This window comes from Poromitra crassiceps (assembly GCF_964638095.1).
Source record: "Poromitra crassiceps genome assembly, chromosome: 25".
In the NCBI taxonomy this organism is placed as follows: domain Eukaryota; kingdom Metazoa; phylum Chordata; class Actinopteri; order Beryciformes; family Melamphaidae; genus Poromitra; species Poromitra crassiceps.
Genome location: NC_139649.1, coordinates 6,147,092 through 6,166,663, shown reverse-complemented (window position 1 = coordinate 6,166,663; position 19,572 = coordinate 6,147,092). Strand labels below are relative to the sequence as shown.

General features: G+C 44.8%; 1 protein-coding gene across 1 annotated transcript; it reads right to left on the bottom strand.

The window, feature by feature from the left end:
* Window positions 1–1,141: 1,141 nt before the first annotated feature.
* On the bottom strand, window positions 1,142–18,531 carry txnrd3 (thioredoxin reductase 3). Its single transcript, XM_083661053.1, has 16 exons — window positions 18,206–18,531; window positions 17,320–17,380; window positions 13,757–13,866; window positions 12,743–12,844; window positions 12,079–12,151; window positions 11,832–11,951; window positions 11,483–11,625; window positions 11,085–11,200; window positions 9,871–10,096; window positions 8,992–9,084; window positions 7,058–7,134; window positions 5,220–5,376; window positions 4,494–4,601; window positions 3,699–3,794; window positions 3,448–3,582; window positions 1,142–2,508 (listed from the first exon to the last, which is right to left on the bottom strand). The coding sequence occupies exons 1-16, from the start codon at window positions 18,320–18,322 to the stop codon at window positions 2,446–2,448; spliced, it is 1,797 nt and encodes a 598-aa protein (XP_083517179.1). The 5' UTR covers window positions 18,323–18,531; the 3' UTR covers window positions 1,142–2,445.
* Between the last annotated feature and the right edge of the window lie 1,041 nt (window positions 18,532–19,572).

The window sequence follows — 19,572 nt, the reverse complement described above, 5'->3', positions numbered from 1 at the left end:
ACGCCCAGAGGAATTGATGCAGCTCTCTGATGTGAAAAGGTTTCAACAGGTCCGTTGTGATCCGCTGTACCTGCGTAGGAAGCACTCAAAATAACCCCTTCTTCAAGCTTTTTCACAATCAAAAACCAGGGCAGTATAGAGGAAGTAACGCAACTGGTGCACACTTCAGCCGCAAATAGTGTATAAATTAATTATAAAACTAAACAAAAAATTCTTATATTAATTTGCAAACTCATAGTCAAGTCAGTTTAGATCTCACTCATTTCTAACTGCATGATCAATTTCTTTATGCCTACACAGCAAATAGGCTATAGAAGTTTTGAAAAGGCAACATTTATGTATAAAGGGCTTTGTCAAAATGAATAAAATTATTAAACAGAAATGCATTTTTTTGTCTTCCAATATGAAACCTGATATGATGGTGCATAGTGGGTATTATTAGATTATTGCTTCTAATCCAATTTAGGTCAATCGATTTTGGGGGGGGGGTAACTTGCAGGTGATGGATATTTTAGGGATGGCAATATAATACATTTCACTGCATAATAAATAAGGCTCTTTTAAAAAAAAATCAATAATTACATTAATGTGTTTTGTTGCATTTCTAAGGCTGAAATTGACAGTTTCGCAAATGTAATCATTTAAAAACTATCATGCTGCATTAGAAAATGGCTGAATAGGCCCGTGTATGGAAACCAAGTGATTACATGAATGGTAGGTAACCTTAGTTCAATGGCACACAGAAGTTCATGGGAAGTTAAGCTTCTCATATGTACTGTTCTGTAAGATAGTAAGGCAGACTGGAGAGTTGTACACTACATTTGATAAGTACAGGCTCTTTCCAGTAAAAAAAAAATAGTTTGAGACCAGTCGGCTATCTGTGTTGAGGAAATTGAGCGGCAGGTTGCTTGGAAACATGAAACGCTACTTCCCCCACTGGCAGGGCTGTTCAATACTTTGCTCAATAAGCTACATTACATCAAAAACCACAAATCCTGAAGCAAGGCGACAACATTATATTTCCCTCTTTTAAATGGTTCTGCTTTACAACATCATGTACGACGTCGAGTTTACCGCTTGAGGTCAAGCGCTTCTTAACGAATAAAACGTCCAAGTGCAAAAGTCTGAGAAAACAACATGGTCAGGTATACACATCTTTATTAAAGAGAATTCATCTACAGTGGTATGATACCAGTGAAGCAGTCGTTTACACACGTGACCAACGTCACTCACAATACTGTCCTCTACAAAGATTGAATACATCTTACATACACATGTAAAGGCAAACAGCAGATCAAACAAACAAGCATTAATTTAACTGAAAGTCTTAAAATATTTTTTTTGGAGACGAGGAACATTCAGCATAATTCAGGTTGTATTTTTCCATTCGGTTCTCGTTTCACGTGTTTGGATGCAGCAGGTCGAAGGGTTTTGGATGCGCGTGGCGAAGTGTAGGTCGGCCTGCTCTCGACGTGGACCGCTTTGGTTTTAGAAGTATAAACTGAGTTGTCTTTAAGGCGGTGTCGCCACACAGCGATGACAAAACGCTGACAGCGACACAACGTTGCCCCGTCCGCACCTCGATTACTGTCTCGCGGATTTATCGAGGGGGATGATGTGGGGTTGTTGAGGGCTCGACGAGATGAACGCATTTCATCTATACATATATATATATATATATACACACACACACACCAAATTAAATAACCTGGTGTTTACACCACAAGCGGGAGCAGAGGTCGGAGCCGCGCATCCGTTCAAACTCGCGAATTTAAATATGCCTCGCTAAAAGGAGACGTCAGAGCGCGTTTATACGCGCGCGTGTGAACGAGAAGTGTGTTAAGCTGGGGAGTTGGACGAAGGGTTATTAGGGTCGCCGCCGGGCGCCTCTGCAGAGGGACATCGATCCTCGCCCACCTCAGTATTTGGGGTTACGGGCCAGGACGTCACAAACGGCCCCGACACACACGTAACACAGCGGTGCGGTGTGCGTCGGCGCTCCTCTGAAAAGGGCACGCCAGCTGGCGCCCAGTGGAACTACAAGCAGAGTAACCCCGCTGTTCAGCAGGCTGCACTCACATAGAAAACCAACCTCAGAAAGCCATGACTTCCATGGCCTCCAGTCACCTCTTAGATCTGAAGCACACAGCAACACCCCCCCCCCCCCCCCTGTCCCCTCAGTGCATTTTCCTTCATTCTCCATCAAAACCCCGCCCATGCTAACGGTAGCACCGCCTAGCTTCTTGACCAAATGAGTGGTTTGACTGATTCAGACTCCGGCCACAGTGTGTTGGGTTTTGTCCTGAGAAACAACTGGCCTGGATATTGAGCGAGGGGGTGGAGCCTGGAGGGGGCAGCTGGTGCTGAGGCTGACTGGGAACTAACATTGGAGAGGTTGGAGAGATCTAATGTGAGAGCAGCCCGCTAAACGAGCAGGGTTTAACCTCAGCAGCCGGACTGGGCGATGTCTCCACCGGAGCTCTTGGTCACGTCCAAAGTGGTGAAGATCTGGGAGGGACAGGAGAGACATGTCAGTGAAGTTTCTTCATGCCCCGTTCACGGGCTATCTTCAGGTTCCAGAACCCAATTAAATAATGACTTATGAAGTCGTTGCGGTGCCGTTTGGCTGTGCACTAACAGCAATGTTGAAAGGCTCAAAACTAATAACGTTAACGTTACAGATCCTGACCAACAACGTGTGTGTGTTGAATTTAACTAGCTGGCAGAAAAGGGGCAGAATTACTGGCGGCTAACGTTAGATTTGTGTGGGCTCAATTTTGAACCTGACATTAGGTAACGTTAAGGAGAGATAGAAACACAGCAGCAGGCAGCCTACACAGTATGTTATGGAGAGAGTTCCTGGAAACAGGCGAGTTGAATTCACAGTTGAAGACTTGTAACGTTACTCACATTGGGTTGAAAACAGGAAAGAACGTGAAATTTCTTCTTTGTCTTAACATTTTCACAACACAACCGACTTCTGCTATATCCTCCCCCCCCTCCTCCTCCTCCTCCTCCTCCTCCTCTCCGCTCTACCGCTTCTCTGAACTGGGGCTTGTTTAATGGTGAGTGGAGTTGGCCTTTTTTATGATTAAATCTGCAAAATGTTAATTTGAACAGATAATAAAATAATAAAAGATGAATCACGATGGTCCGATGTCGAAGGCTCAGAGGTCGATGCCATCGTCCATCGTGCCAACGCTGCTGCCCGTGCTTTTTGGCGCCGTTAGAAATGTGTGTTTTTGGTGACTTTGAACGGCTGTACCGTTTCCCCCAATTCATTGGCGATACCAACTGGACGACTGTAGCTCACGGTATACTGCACGGAGAGTGCCGGTAAAGGCATTGTGTATCTTGGTTACATGTATGTATGGGCGATATGGCAAATGGGTGAAACTCCCAAAAAGTTGGTGTATCCCTTTAACGGTTAACATCCCTCATCCTTACCTCAGCGCAGGTCGGGTGGATGCCGATGGTGTCGTCCAGCTGCTCCTTGGTGACGCCGCACTTCATGGCTGCACCAAAGCCCTGCGTCACCTCCCCAGCATTTGGACCCAGGTAGTGGAACCCGATCACTCGATCCTACACGCCGAGACGGCATTAGAGGAACAACAATAAATATATGATATACGATATATTATCACACTGCATCGTTCCTACAATATAACACCTGTTGCTGCGAAAACAGGCCATCTTACATTGTCCAGTTTGTTACAGATGAGCTTGGAGTAGCATTTGTTGTTGTCTCTGTTGGGCACGGTGAACTCCAGAGGCCAGAACAGACTGTGGTACACCTGAACAGAGGGAGCAGGAAAGAATGAGGTCATCAACACTGTGACAGTTCAGAACAGTTGAGAACGGTTCTCAAATATGAACACGTGAACCAGCTTTGTACTGAAGCTGGAGAAAAGTGAAGTACAATTAAACAGAAATACTGCAAATGCTGTGTGTTTGCAGGTATTAAAAATAAACAAAGTGTCGTTTTAACTACTCCCACTTAACAATCCCAACATCTCATGTTTAGTCGTACAAGAGCACAGCTCATTCCTATACGAGGGATCAGCCGAGCAGCATTTTGGTCAACAAACCGCGTTTTCGGGGGAAACGCCAATGGGACCCTATGGAACCAGCCTTGAGTGCTCACTCTAGCCCCAGCTGTGCGGTGTGCGTTTTAAAAACTGCGACAGTTCACACAACTTTAACACAACATGCATAATATTATACATCAAACTCTTGAGCTACTTCTGCTCTCACTCCGAATGTCAAAATATGAGCGATGTCATGTATAGTTTTTGAGATATGAACGTTTGTTTGGCACAACTCATACTAGTCCCCCGGAAGTCAGGTGTTCGTTGTTGTCGTGACGTCAAAATGACCGAGCAGAACCACAGCCATTGTTTTGTGGTGGCGTTTAACTCCGGCCGTTCGAGAGTTTAGCGTGAGGTGAAAGCGACACCTGTAATTCATTATTCAGATGACTGCGTCTGTGTTACCTCCAGGTTCTCCAGCCCGTACAGCTCGGTGGCCCTCTCCTCCGACAGGCCACAGGAGCCGTACTCCAGCGGGGTGAAGACAGTGGTGGGGACATTCACGTAGTCGCACTGCAACAAACAGAGACAATTAACCGGAGGGTTCGTTAATGGAAATATAGCCTGTTTAAAGCTACTCCTGTCACATGACACTGTGGTGACAATCGACCGTGGTAGATTGAACACTGGCTATCAGAGGTTACATTCAAGCAGTTATTACATGGCGGGATCGAAAAGGTTTTCATTGAGGCAGCATAGGCAATGCCTTCTGTCCAATACATTATGAGATGTAGAACTTTCTCTATAATTAGGGCAATCACCCAATTAAATAAATCTGGCTCTGTCAGGTCACCTGCATGGGTGCTCTTTACACCCCCTGAAAATTTCAGCCCGATCGCACGTAAAAACGGCATAGCTGTGGCCGGACAAAATTCTCCTCACTCACACACACACACACACACACACACGGACACTTCTCATTCTTATTATAGGATTCATTCACTTTCATTACTCTGTCATATCCACATAATCATAAAACTTCCCCGTGTGGGATAATAAAGTTGATCTGAATGGGAAACTAACCACACATTGTAAAACTGTCTATGGTTTACAACTAGACTAGCATGACTCTCTGGTTTCTCTGTGTGTCTGTGTGTGTGTATGTGTGTGTGTGTGTGTGTGTGTGCGCACCTTGACCGTTGAGCCCGCGAAGAGGCGTCGGGCCAGCAGCTTGCCGGCCTGGATGGCGACGGGCGTCAGCTCCCATTTGCCCTCGAGGATGTCGCCGATGGCGTAGATGTGGGGCACGTTGGTCTGCTCCTCATCGTTCACCGGGACCTTCCCATTCCTGGACAGAGGGGGGGGGGGGGGGACAGAGAGGGAGGGGTGGGGGACAGAGAGGGAGGGGTGGGGGACAGAGGGAGGGGTGGGGGACAGAGGGAGGGGTGGGGGACAGAGGGAGTGGTTAATCATGTTACTATGTTATTTCCCTACAGTCACCAACTATAAAAACACCCCAGTTCGATTTTGCTCCAGTCCAGTGTCTATGCTGAAATCGACCAGACTCAAGATTACATTACTTTTATTTGCACAAGTTATATTTGGCGGCATGGCTCTGTTCTGGAGACTCCCTGCTCTTCCATGCGCATGGACTGCCTAAGGCAGGGAGAGCGGCAGCAGCAGATTCTGGGAGCTCCCCTCATCTCCAGGGAGAGATATAAGCCACAACATGACTGCAATATCTCCCGACAGGCTCTAACATGCACAAATAAACAATGTAGTTAACATGTTTAACTCGATATTTTACATAACAGAATTTAGTAGAACTACAGACATCAATGAAATAACAGCACAACTTCATCCGGAAGCTGTAAGAGGAGCAGGCAGAAATTAAACTAACTGTTGAAGCAAAACGGGGGAAACACAGCTGTAGTAGTACGTCATTTTACACATATGCTGCATCACACATCAGCAGATCCCTCACACGATCAATAACACATTCACTCTTTTGCAAAATATGATCAAGGAGTGTAAATAACTCCAGCTGTGATGCAGGTGGAGGCCAAGCCGCTGAGGGGCCCCTGAACCCGAACCCGGTGGCCCTCTGGGCTGTGTGCCGGGCACAGCCCCATGGTGCAAATACTACTACGGTCATAAGACTGAGGCATGTGACTCAGAGCGCCGTGTTAATCCTGTCTTAATCTCTCTTGAGGCTCGCCCATTCACAACATACAGAAAGATTACATGCTCAGAGCAAAGAGCAAAGACAACGCCCTCGACGTTAGCATCAATTACAACAGCAAGGCAGGAATATCTGCAGCTTTCACAAAGCCACATTTACATTTCAACGGTACATGGAGTTGAATTTAACATCAAGATCAACCCATTCCTAATTACTACAAAGCTAATGACGGATCTGAAACTATAAATGGGAAGGATTAAATAAAAAAAGGACGCTTAAGTAAGAGATGTGAAGTCCAACTGCAGACAGGATGTATATTGTACTACCAACCCTGTTCTGGATTCAAGTCCACAGGTGGACGTGGACATGCAGCACAAAGAAACCAGCCATTGCCTGAAACCAGTCATTGCTTGAAACCAGTCATTGCTTGAAACCAGTCATTGCCTGAAACCGGTCATTGCCTGCTATGGGGGAAAACGACCTCTAAAAACATATTAAAAGATCCTACATAGATATTAGAGGCCTTAAATTTAGTTCATTTATTTTAGACCTTCTAAGGGTTTCTCATATTACATTGCCTCGCTCTGCCCCCCCACCACCACCATATCCTCCAGTACACTGTTAAGAACACACGGCAGCCCAGCTGAGGGCCATGGGACGGCAATACTGCTGAATCACTATGACTGTGCCAGGAGTCTTAAAGGCACAGGCACACCCACCTGGCCTGACGAGCACATGGAGACACATGTAGGAGGAGTGGTGGAGAAGGAGAGGAAGACAGCTGAGTGACACGAGGGGGGGGGGGGGGGGGGGGGGAGAGAAAGAAAGAGTGGGGTCATAAACTTACTTTGGGTTGACTTTGACCCCCGTCTGATCCAGGCCGATCTTCTCTGTGCACGCATCTCTGCCCACTGCTATCAACACCTTAGGGACAAAGACAACGCTTCATCAACACCTTAGGGACAAAGACAACGCTTCGTCAACACCTTAGGGACAAAGACGACGCTTCATCAACACCTTAGGGACAAAGACAACGCTTCATCAACACCTTAGGGACAAAGACGACGCTTCATCAACACCTTAGGGACAAAGACGACGCTTCATCAACACCTTAGGGACAAAGACGACGCTTCGTCAACACCTTAGGGACAAAGACGACGCTTCATCAACACCTTAGGGACAAAGACAACGCTTCATCAACACCTTAGGGACAAAGACGACGCTTCATCAACACCTTAGGGACAAAGACGACGCTTCATCAACACCTTAGGGACAAAGACGACGCTTCATCAACACCTTAGGGACAAAGACAACGCTTCATCAACACCTTAGAGACAAAGACAACGCTTCATCAACACCTTAGGCCTTGGCCACACTGATCCGTCAGAAAATGGACAGAACAGATAGACGGATAGATTTATGTCCGTTGCATGTACAAGTAACCTACTTGTATAGCAGGTGGCGGTAAGCACCTTGAAGGTGTCAGCGACCCGCCTATAAACCGAGAGAAAAAGAAAGCTGGTGTCAGCTAGCTGTTAGCTCTGTGCGCTACGTTACTTATGTGGCAATAAAATGCCACTGAATGACCAGATTAGATGGTGAAATCAGACGGTGACACTGACTATCACGTTGTACAACAGCATGATGTGTACACAGCATTAATTATAGCCTCTTTCACCGCCTCGACCGCCATCTTTGAAAAGTTGAAACAAATCTCGGAACGCCTCCTCTCGAGACCTCGACTCTGATTGGCTAAACGGACAGTGACTATCCGACCATCCGATACGTCCATCCAGAAAAAGTTCATCCCTCTTCAACTTTCTGTCCATCAAAACGTATGCAAATTTTCTGGATACGTACGCTTCTGAGTGCTCCACGGACAGTCGGACAGCTGTCATTGAAAATGAATGGAAGTGAACAGAGAAATGAACGCACACGGACAGAGACCACGGATCAGTGTGGCCAAGGCCTTATGGACAAAGACAACGCTTCTTTAGTTTGGAGAAACACAGCATCCTCGCCTCATTCCTGCAGAGACGACTTACTGACCCTTATGTGTGTCTACTTTGCAAAATAGGAAGTCAAGGCACTGCAACTTATTCATACCATAGTTGCCAAGTGTTGAAAGGATAAATCCACCCTTGGATCTTTTTACACCATTAAATACCAATCTGAGCTTGGGTGCATTCCATTATTGTGTGATGTTGTCATTTACTCTGCCTCAACCTGCCTAGTGCCTAGGCTGCTTCTACTTCCTTCATACACAACATTGTGTTCTGGTCCATTGAGGCGAGTCAGTGTTAGCAGAGGAATTGGTATCTTTGCCTCAGTCTTCTGCGACGGTTTTCTCCCCGTGTGATGGTTGCATATCAGTCTTTGATTCGGAGGGACTGACACAAAAAGCTGATGTTTACCGCCGAGGTGTTTTCTAACAAACTCCATCGTAGCTGCGTTGGAGATATCTTCCAAGTCGTATGCGTTGATGTCCCAATTATCCCTCATTATCCCACCTTAAGACCTACGCTGCCCTCTAGAAAAGCATTCTAAAACCTACGGTGCGTTTGAAACGAACGAGCTCCTAAAAATGGAGGGATAGTGTATAAAGTATCTTTGCTGAAAGGGTTAACGACACAGACGCTGCATCAGGTCTTAAAGGGTTAAGAGTGGACTTTTCCTTCCGAGCCGTCGTAACATAAAAACAGTCAAAGTAGTACGTGCAGTAACGTGCTATGGGTTTGGGTTCTTGGACGGGTGAAGAGGGTCCACTCCAGCGGTACCTACAGTGTTGTACTCTCCCTCGATGATCTCGTCGCTCTCTGTGGACTTGGCCGTCACCTTCAGCCTTCCAGGAGTGCCTGCTTCCAGCTCCTCCACCTGTCACATGCAGACGTGCACAGACACACAAAGAGAAAGACGAAAGACAATGAGTGTGACAGCTTGCACCATGGGCCTTTTTCACAGCTGCCATTTTGTGTCTTAAAGGCAGGGTAAACACAGGCGCAACCAACTCACTAATTAGGGCCTCAACACTGGAACACTTAAATGGACTGGAAATTGGAAACCCAACTTTTGGTGCACCACCTTAAATTGCCCGTTGCGGGACTAATAACGTTTTTTTAATTGAATTGAAAGTGCTACTTCCCACATTTTAGACACAAAATGGCTACTGTGAAAAAGGCCTATTTCGAAACATTCTAGCCATGTCTCGTAGCCCAGGACAGGCACTTGACACGACATACATTGTGCAGAGTACCTTTCATACTTTTAAGGCATTGTCTATTTAGGCATGGGTGTGATTCATTGAACTGACAACCTTACTACCCAGGGATTCATCTAAAGCAAGATGAAATTGTTGTACCAAAAGCGAAATATTTCTGAGAGAAATAATTAGCTGGAGGACGTGAAGCATATTAGATTGATAGATGTCATGATGATAAAATGTCAAAAATAATGACAATGTTTACTTAGTCTGGCCAGCTCCCCCATCCGTACCATTTCAACCAGTAAAACTATTTTTATGCGCATTTTACAAAATGTGTATGGGAAAATAAATGGCGGATGAAAATCTCTGGTACAGTGCTGATTGAAGCAGGAAGTAGGCGGTCACTTTGCCTCTCTATTGGCAGCGCTAAGGGAAAAAGCAGAATAGTCGACGCCTACCTTCACAGGGACGTATTTGCGGAGGAACTTGACGCCGTGCTCCTCCATGTGCTCCCCGGCACGGTTGGCCATGTCCTGGTCGAAGCCCCTCAGCAGAATGGAGCGGACCATGACGGTCACGTCCAGACCCAGGCCGGCCATGAAGCCGCCGCACTCCAGAGCCACGTAAGACGCGCCGATCACCAGGGTCTTCCCCGGGCAGTGGGGCAACCAGAACAGATCATCACTGGTGGACAGACACAAGAGACATGGAGGTCAGCCACAGCAAGCCGACGAAGCGTCATGAAGGAGAAGATAAAACAATGGCCATGTTAGAATCCAAACTGTAGGAGAATGCGAGCCTCTGAACAACCATCTCATTGAGCATGTTCCACCATCACAGACAGAGCATTCAATTTAGCAAAAGACATTTGGAGTGTCTATCGGCCATAAAGGCAAGAAAGACATAATTAGCGGCAGTGAATTGACAAGATTTGGCTCAGAATGCATCGATCGGTGTGATTAAACAAAAAAGTGTCCAGGGGGCAAATGTCTGGAATTGTGTTCATTCACAAAATGACATAAGATTTGCTGAGAAAATATCTGTGACAGTAAGTAAACAACATTAAGGCTACACAAGTCAAAGCACCACAATTTGTCAAAAAACACAAATATTATTTGTGTTACTCAAATGACCACCACCGGGGACTCACCACATTGAAAACCTATTTACATCACTGAATGTGTATATTGTTTTCTTTTTTTATTATTATTATTTTTTCTGACCCCCCCCCCCCCCCAATTGTTGTACTTGGCCAATTTCCCTCTGCTGCCCCGGTCGCTGCCTGCCCCACCCCCTCTGCGATCTGGGGAGAGCCGTAGACTAGCACCATGCTTCCTCCGATACATGTGCAGTTGCCAGCCGCTTCTTTTCACCCGACATCGATCGGGGCGCTTCACCGGCAGGACGTAGCACGTGGGGAGGGTCACGCTATTCCCACCAGTTCCCTTCTGCACCGAACAGATGCCCCGACCAACCAGAGGAGGCGCTAGTGCAGCGACCAGGACACATACCCTCATTCCGGCTTCCCACCCACTGACACAGCGAATCGTGGCTGTATGGACGCCCGACCAAGCCGGAGGTAACCCGGGGGCGCGAACTTGCGACCCTCGTGTTGGTAGGCACGGAATCTACCGCTACACTACCCGGACGCCCGTGTATATCGTTTTCTAACCTGGTGATGCAGTACTCCTTGTCTCCAGGGATGCCCAGGTAGCGCGGCCGCTCTCCTGTAGCAAGGACAAACTTAGCCGCTGTGTGAAACGTCTCTTTCCCTCGCTTGGTTGTCGCCTACCAGGGAATACAACAGAGGATCTATGAGAGATTGTCCCTAAACATGTCATACAGGTATATTAAAGCTCCGGTATGCAACTGTTTGACATAGCAACAACAACAACAATGGCGGAAAGCAGTTGTCAACAACAGAAGAGTGAGGCTAAACAAGTAGCAGACAAAGCAGGCTAAAAAAAAGGGTGCGTATCAGCATTGCTGCCTCAGGCTATGACGCTCGTTCAAGGTAAACGGCTCAAGATGAGTGACAGAGTGTTGGGTCACGATTCAAACGGCACTCACCTTGATTTTGTGTGGCTCAGTGAACTCTGCGTAGGAGTTGACATAGTTGACGTTCTTGTCTCTCAGTGCCACCCTGTAGCCCCAGTTCAGAGACCCGATGTAGTCGTTCACCGCCGTCTTCATCGTCTCCCAGTTGTGTTTCACTGAACACAGGAAGAAGAAACGCCATTACTACAGACGAAGAACCTCTTCCTCTTGGCAAGCTGCGAGGCAAGTCTTCACAGGAGGAGCATCGGATAACACCGGAACCAAACAACTGGACTTCTGAATAAGGAAGTACCACGGCACGGCGACGTGATTTCCCCCCTCCGTGACCTCCTGGGCCTGCGGCTGCCCTCTGACCCCTCACCTGTCTCCTCAAACTCCCAGCCAAACTTGCGAGCGTCCGTCATGGCGGTGCGCAGCAGGGCCGCCTGGTGGAACAGCTTCTTGGGGATGCAGCCGACGTTCACACAGGTTCCGCCCAGACCTGACCGCCAGAGGAGAACACGTTCGACAAAAACAGAGAAGGGTCCATTTTTCAAACACGGTAAGACTCAAACAAATTATGCTAATATGGCTATCTACCTAGGTATGCTAGAGGGGAAATGTCTTACCCCAAGTGGTTCCTTTGGGTGTGGGCACAACATAGTCTAGTACCATCACCTTCTTCCCCATTGCAGCAGCTTCCTGTTACAAACAGAACCAGTGTTACAACAGGATCACTCTTGCTCCATAACCCCGTTACGTTTCTGCTAACTGAGTACAAGTTCTATGGAAGCAGGATTCATTTCATCCTTAGCGCGATTTTAAAATTGTATTGTTTATTTTTAAAAAGGGACAGTGCACAATTAAAAGTAATTGCACCAGATTAAACTGGCAGCTAATTTGTATCTGTGTCCCTGGGCAAGTACTAAGTAGACATTCTGAAGCATGTATTAAAACATTTTTTTTTTTAATTTTAGCTGGCTGAACTGGTTCATCCCTGGCAACATGGAGACTCAACCTGAATAACACCTGAATGTGTGTTAACCTGAATAACATTAATATTAGATATAATATATATATATATATATATATATACACACACACACACACACACACACACACACACACACACACACACACACACACACACACATATATATATACTAATATATATATATATATATAATATAATATATATAAAAATAATTTAAAAAAATAATTATATATAATAATAATAATATTATTAACACTTTAATGTCTGTTGTAATTAATCAGAGCAGTTCTTCTCGTCACCTTTGAGCAGGCCATTCCTCCAGATCCTCCTCCGATGACGATCAGGTCGTAGTCGTAGTTCTCTCCACTCAGTAGCTGCTGCAGGACGCCATCTTTATGGGCCTGGGAGAAAGAAAGCATGGAGACAATTCAGTATCCATACATTCTGCTGGTGTCTCGTCATAAGATGGGTCAGCAGCGTGGGGAATATCCTCCCGTTTCAGAACGGAAATGCTTGTGTGGCCACAATTATGCATATAAATATAAATAGCCACTCTCAAATATGGTTAAAACGACAAAAACACTCCAGATTGTGCATCAGGTTGATTTGAAGAGAGGAGGTCTGAACAGACGAGGCCTTTCAGATGAGTCATGCTTAGGCTAATGGAGGTCTGAATAGAGGAGCTTAAATGCCACTTGAGCCAAATGAGTGCATTTCAACTCGTTGCTGGCATCTGAATACGTCACCCAATAGTGTCATTAGGGGTGCACCGATCGATCGGCAAGCAATCTGTATCGGCCGATTTTGACCTCAAATATGCGATCGGCTGATTGCCGATATTTCGGCTGATTGCCGATATTTTTTTGATATTAAAAATATATATATATACATATATATATATATATATATATACATATATATATATATATATATATTTAAAAAAAGCCCTATCACTAATCAGGCTTTCCAACGATATAAAATACAATGCCAACTGGTATTATTAAAGGGGAGAAATAATCGACCTAAAATAATGTTTCCAAACTTTTGAGGAGTTTATATATCGGTGATCGGTAATCGGTGATCGGTCGATGATCGGTTGGGCAGATATTTCCCATAGGCAATCGGTGATCGGTGGCAAAAAACGTGATCGGTGCACCCCTAAGTGTCATATTACTGAATTGCAGCAAGATGTGCAACATTTACTCTAATCATTGGGGTTCTTGCATTCATCATACATTAGAGTCCAATGTATGATTAAAGGAAGAACCCCCAAGTATTTACCAGGAGCGATGAAGCCCGTTACTGTTGCCTACCTGAATTGTTTTGTCACAGCCGCCGACATGCGTCTTGTTGATGAAGACGTTGGGAACCGATTTCTGTCCAGTCATCTCAAGCAGCAGATCCTGGTAGTTGGATCCATTCTCTGCAGTGCACAGACAGTTCAATGTTGTTAAAGGGAGCAATAAGCAAGATTTTTTTTGCTGTGCACAAAATGACCATAATCTATCTGCGGGGGAAGGTGGGGGGGGGGGGGGGGGTGATCAACTAATACATTACCTCTTCACGAGATGTTTCTGATTTCAGATCTAATTAGCTAGTTTAATAATCTATATGTGACTATTGTTTATTGTTTCAATTACAGTCCATCTATTGTGCAACAGCTAATTGCAAGGCCCCGTTCAACGCTGCTTGCAGATTTTTTTTTTTTTTTTTTTTTTAATATCCGCTTTGTTTTCCCCTCTATGTAAAACCTTTAAAAATAAAACCAGAAAGATTGTGCACTCATTGCTTGGCGTGCTGCTCGCCACATATTCCATTTGGGCTTCAAGCCACCATAAGCTGTGCCAGAGACCGGGCCGTCACCGTTGGTGAAAGTCCTCGGTCACGGCTGGGTCAATAAAAGTTAATACGTAAATGCCCCTTTGGCTCGGGTTCATAAAGAGGAAATCCTTTCTGCCACGCCACAGCGGCAGAATAGTTCAAGCTTGTCTCACAAAATTTGAATGTGGTTAAACATTCTCATGGGTAAATATAAATCAGGTTCAATCCAGCAGATTGACCACTTCTCTCCACAACAATGATCCAAACTGAATATATTCAAATTCACAGCTGAGACTGGAAACAAGCAAAAATAAGTAGGCGAGAAGGAGCAGAGGCTGGCCCGGGGTTTCCAGAGATAAGGCCTGCTGCCAAGATATCTCCAGACAGTGACTCAGCACCTTTTGTGCTGATGCATAGGGCTCAAACACGTGCTGTACATCCTGGCTGTATGAAGCACAACCTTTTCCGTGTGTTGGTAGAACCTGCTGCTTAAGCTGCGTTCACACCGACCTATTCAAGTTTGTCGCTGGCATCGAGTTTACATACAAAGTCAATGCAAACGAGCGATTGAGCGTATATTCGCCCCGGGAGAAAAATCGCTGGGCGTCCGAGTGACAGAGACAGAGCGATAGGGCGAAAATACGCTCGTCGCCCGAGATGAAATATCCCAACTCGAGCGAAATTACGCTGGCATCAGTCGCTCGCTGTTCAACGCCGATTGGCTGCCGTGTGAGAGTGAGTCAAGGATCCCACTGGCTTGGAACAAACCGCTGGTTTATTGTGTGGCAACACAATTGACAGCTAATTGCCAGGCTGACCGCTGACATGAAGTGAAGTCTGTACTACCGGTATGGAACTCGCGTTAGCAGCACGCTGATAGGCTTAGCTTGTAAACAACTACGGTGGCTTGTAGTGGACAAACATCATGACATTGGGTAACGTTATAGCCCCCAGATGTCCGTCAATTCGTGTGCCTGTTGATGAGCGATTTAAACAGAGCGACAGGGTGATTCCAAAGGGTTGAATCAAGTGACAGAGCGAAAAATAAATATCTCGGTGTGAACACAGCTTTAGACTCAAACTCAGCCTAAAGAAAACATGTTCATGAATCTTGATATCATGAATCCAGGTGGTGGCGTGGTGCTAAGAGAGGCCAGGGCCAACTCAACCTGTTCGCAAGCAACACAGGAAAATAGTTATTATTACTCGGCTGTTGTTGGATGATTTTGGTCCATAATGATGTTAAAGATGTCACAATGCCTATGACATCATCAGTGATGTCATAAGATGATTTGGTCAATAATGATGTCACTGATGACATCACTGATGATCTCATAGACATTGTGACATCATCAGTGGGACAAAAATTCAAACAAACAGACAAAGCCCACTTGCTCCCTTTTATACTGTTCAGTGGTTCCCAACCTTAGGGTCGCGAGTCGCGACCCTAAGTGGGGTCGCCTGGAATTCAAATAGGGTTGACAGAAAATTTCCAAAAAATAAAAAATAAATATTACACCACACACAATTTTTTTTGAAGTGATAATCTCTAAGATTTCAGTTTTGTTCTCTTGGGTGACACTTATGGCAATGAGTGGTAATTGCAGGTGAGATCCAAATGGCGGTGAGTGGTAATTGCAGGTGAGATCCAAACAGTGTTGCAGACATTACTGTCACATAACGTCACCATCTACTGCAAAAGGCTTCCATCAATGGACCATAGCCTCAATCAACATTGTGAGTGATTCTTATTTTTATTTAGATGGAAAATCTTTGAGATTGTAATAACTTTAAATCAGGATTCTGAAAATAAAGTCAGAATTCTGGGATTAAAGTCAGAATTCCGAGTTACTGTCCGAATTTTGAGGAAAAAAGTCTGAATTTTGAGATTAACAAGCTGAAAATGACCCAAAAATGTTTTTATTTTATTTTAGTTCACATACCTGGGTATTCAGTGTACCTATTTAATGTATGCAAAAAAAAAAAAATCACTCAAATCAAATTTATTTAGTTTTTCACACTTTCTCACATCAAAAGTTAATTTGTTGAAAGCCTGTGTTGTATGCTGCGATTATTGGCTAGTTAGGTTCTAGATAACCCTGATTGGTTGCTTTGGATTTTTAAATGAGGGAGAAGTCATTTTAAGGATTTTAACAAGATCATTAAAAAAACATCCGACAAATTATTATTCAAAATAGAGTATTTTATACACAGTTGTTTAAATCCCTTTCTCAATTAAGTACGGCTGTACGGCTAAACAACGAGCCACCATGGACAGGGTCCAGAAAAGGCCTGTCAAAATAATGATGAGGTTCAAGGACGTCTCTTTGCATCTACCTGATCTGCAGACACGAAGACAACAGGCCACATGCACCAGCCTAACCACCTGCTCCACCACATCCTCCCTAGTAAGAAAGAAAGGGCCGTGTTCTGCGCAAAGGCAATCAGTTGTCTTTGCCAAAAACCAGAATAGACTGAGAAACTCCACCATCTCTTGTGGCGTCAGGCTTTTTAATTGGCTGTAGTTAAGCGTTGATTGTATTTTTGATGTTGGGGTTTGTTTTAATAATGCATAATGTATGTGTATTTTTTATTGTTTTTTTCAAGTGTACATTCTGCATAATTCAATCATGTATTGCAAGTCAGAATGATTAAACTCAAACTCAACTCTAAACATAGCAACACCCTTTAATTTTAAAGTCATGATTTGTAGATGCGATCCTGCTTGATCTGAACAGGGTTGCAAGGAATGTAATCTTTACCGCCGATTCCTTTTCATTCAAAGACACAGCAACAGGTGTTAATTTAACAGATATATTTGCAGGGTCTGATCTGCAATCATTGCAATGGTAGTTAATTACATTATATGCAAGAGCATGTGTGCAGGAGTCACTCTCTTGAAATGGACATTATTGGTTTTGCCTATTCATGGTGACCTTGTGTTTTTCCTTCTTTAATCTGAATCATAATCAAATCATATGACTGTCCTGATGTGACTTAGGTTGACACTATGCAACACAACCACAGGGAACATACAAAAGTTTCCATGTCTTACCAATAAGATCCAACTCCACCACATTGCACTTGACGTTCAGCTCTTTGAACAGGTCTTTCACCTGGAGAGGAAGACGGACAGATGTTGAGAGAAATGACGCGGTTATCACTACAGCACTGAGTGACGAGTGTTGTCTTGTAACTTTACGTTATGAAGTCAAGCCAACAAACGTTGTTATACAAAGATGACAGAAATGTTGCTTTCCTTATCGGTAAACTACACACCTTGTACAAAATACCTTATGACATTTTAAGAATCCATGTGGACTTCAGGCAAATTCGGCATTTAAACGATTCACTAAGCAGCGCTTTTTTTCAATGAAATCCCACCTACTACTACTACTACAATTCGTTTACACGCATCCACGGTGTGAAACGCGAAGATTATTTTAGCGGAAGACTGTGGGACACATACGAACAAACTCAAATTATTGTTTCAATAAGTTCTGCTTGGTGTATTGGCTCTGTGCCGAATCGAAGAGTAGATCCTACTGGTTCAAACAATGTGTTAGGTTATGTATCATGAATGATGTAACTTTTCCAATAAGCAAGGTCACAATAATTTGCCGTTTTTTTCAATAACATTTAACGTAAACGTAACCGGAAGGTTAGGTCCTCGTAAACTAGCATAATACAGTCAACAACTTGCTTTTAGTCCAAGAGAAATACCACATGAATACCATTCTCAACTAAATCCTATCACAATAAGCTTTAATAATGTTTTTGTAGGCACTTCATGGCTACATGCACTCGCACTAGGAAGGACCGACCAGCGATTAGACCTAGCCCGTGGCCGTGACGTCTAACGTAGCGTAGCTGTATTTAGCAGCAGAACCGCAGAAGATGAAGCAGTGGACGCCGTAACGTTAGCTAGGAACTGCGCTTACCTTGACACAAAACGGACAGTAGCTTTTGCTGAAAACCATCACTTGATTGGTGTCAATAAGACCCTGTATCCGAGATTTGAGTTCATTCCTCCCGGTGTCATTTTCTATGGGAGGCATTTTCCAAAGTGTATTTCCGTCCGAGCCTGCTGCCGCCCGGGGCAAGCTTCAGTAGACGGCTAGCGAGTGAATGTGGAGAAACTTCGCGTATTAAATCACACACCCACTCAAGCTGGGAATAGCGTTAAATGTGCAAATCCCTTTTACAGAATAGAAGGCAAAACTCGGTACTGACTAGACCGCTGACTCCTTCCTCACTGACTGCTGTCACCCGCGGGCGCGCCAAACTATAAAGTCTTGTCTTGTTGGGCGTGCTCGAATTCAGGCACCTTGTTACCCGGATTTCCAGTTTTCCATCTTCGTCCACAACAAAAACACCGCCCACTCCGTCGATCCTGTGCTAAAAACGTACACGCCTAGAAAAAAAGATTCACATGGTAGCCTATTTATATGCCATGGCAATATAGGAAATGTTATCCCCTTAGAATGTTCGCATTGGAATCAAAATACTTGATAATAAAAATCTATCTCATATAATCTATATACCAACATAAAAAGTGAAACAACCTCAATATGGGGGCGACGCAAAGACCATAGAAGTTAAGGGACCTACAGGCATTACATAGAGACAGCTACAGCTTCTTTTTTATGCAACTTTATTAACAAGTCAACACAATTCAATACAATACAAAACAATACAAACTTTACAGGCCATGGGAATGTTGGAGCAAATATAAACAAATAATTTTGTCAAAAAACACAAGCATAATAAATAAAAAATGTACCATAAAAAGGATACATAATACAGAAATTGAGAGAGGAAAATCATACAACATAAAAAATAAAATCACAACTTCAAGTCAAGCCAAGTTTATTTGTATAGACGGTTTTCACCAGCTGCAACCCCACAGCACTTCCATTCTCAGCTTCTTCTTCTGTGTTTTATGGCGGTTGCCATCCTTAAATGTTGCATTACCGCCACCTGAATTGTATCAGCTTCACACCCTCTGCTCTCCTCTCCCCCTCTCTCTCATCCTCTCCCCTCCTCTCCTCTGGTTCCCCCTCTGCTCTCCTCTCCTCTCCCCCTCTCTCCCCTCCTCTCCTCTGGTTCCCCCTCTCTCCCCTCCTCTCCTCTGGTTCCCCCTCTCTCCCCTCCTCTCCTCTGGTTCCCCCTCTCTCCCCTCCTCTCCTCTGGTTCCCCCTCTCTCCCCCCCTCTCCTCTGGTCCCCCCTCTCTCCTCTCCCCCTCTGCTCTCCTCTCCTCTCCGTCCTCTCCCCCTCTCTCCCCTCCTCTCCTCTGGTTCCCCCTCT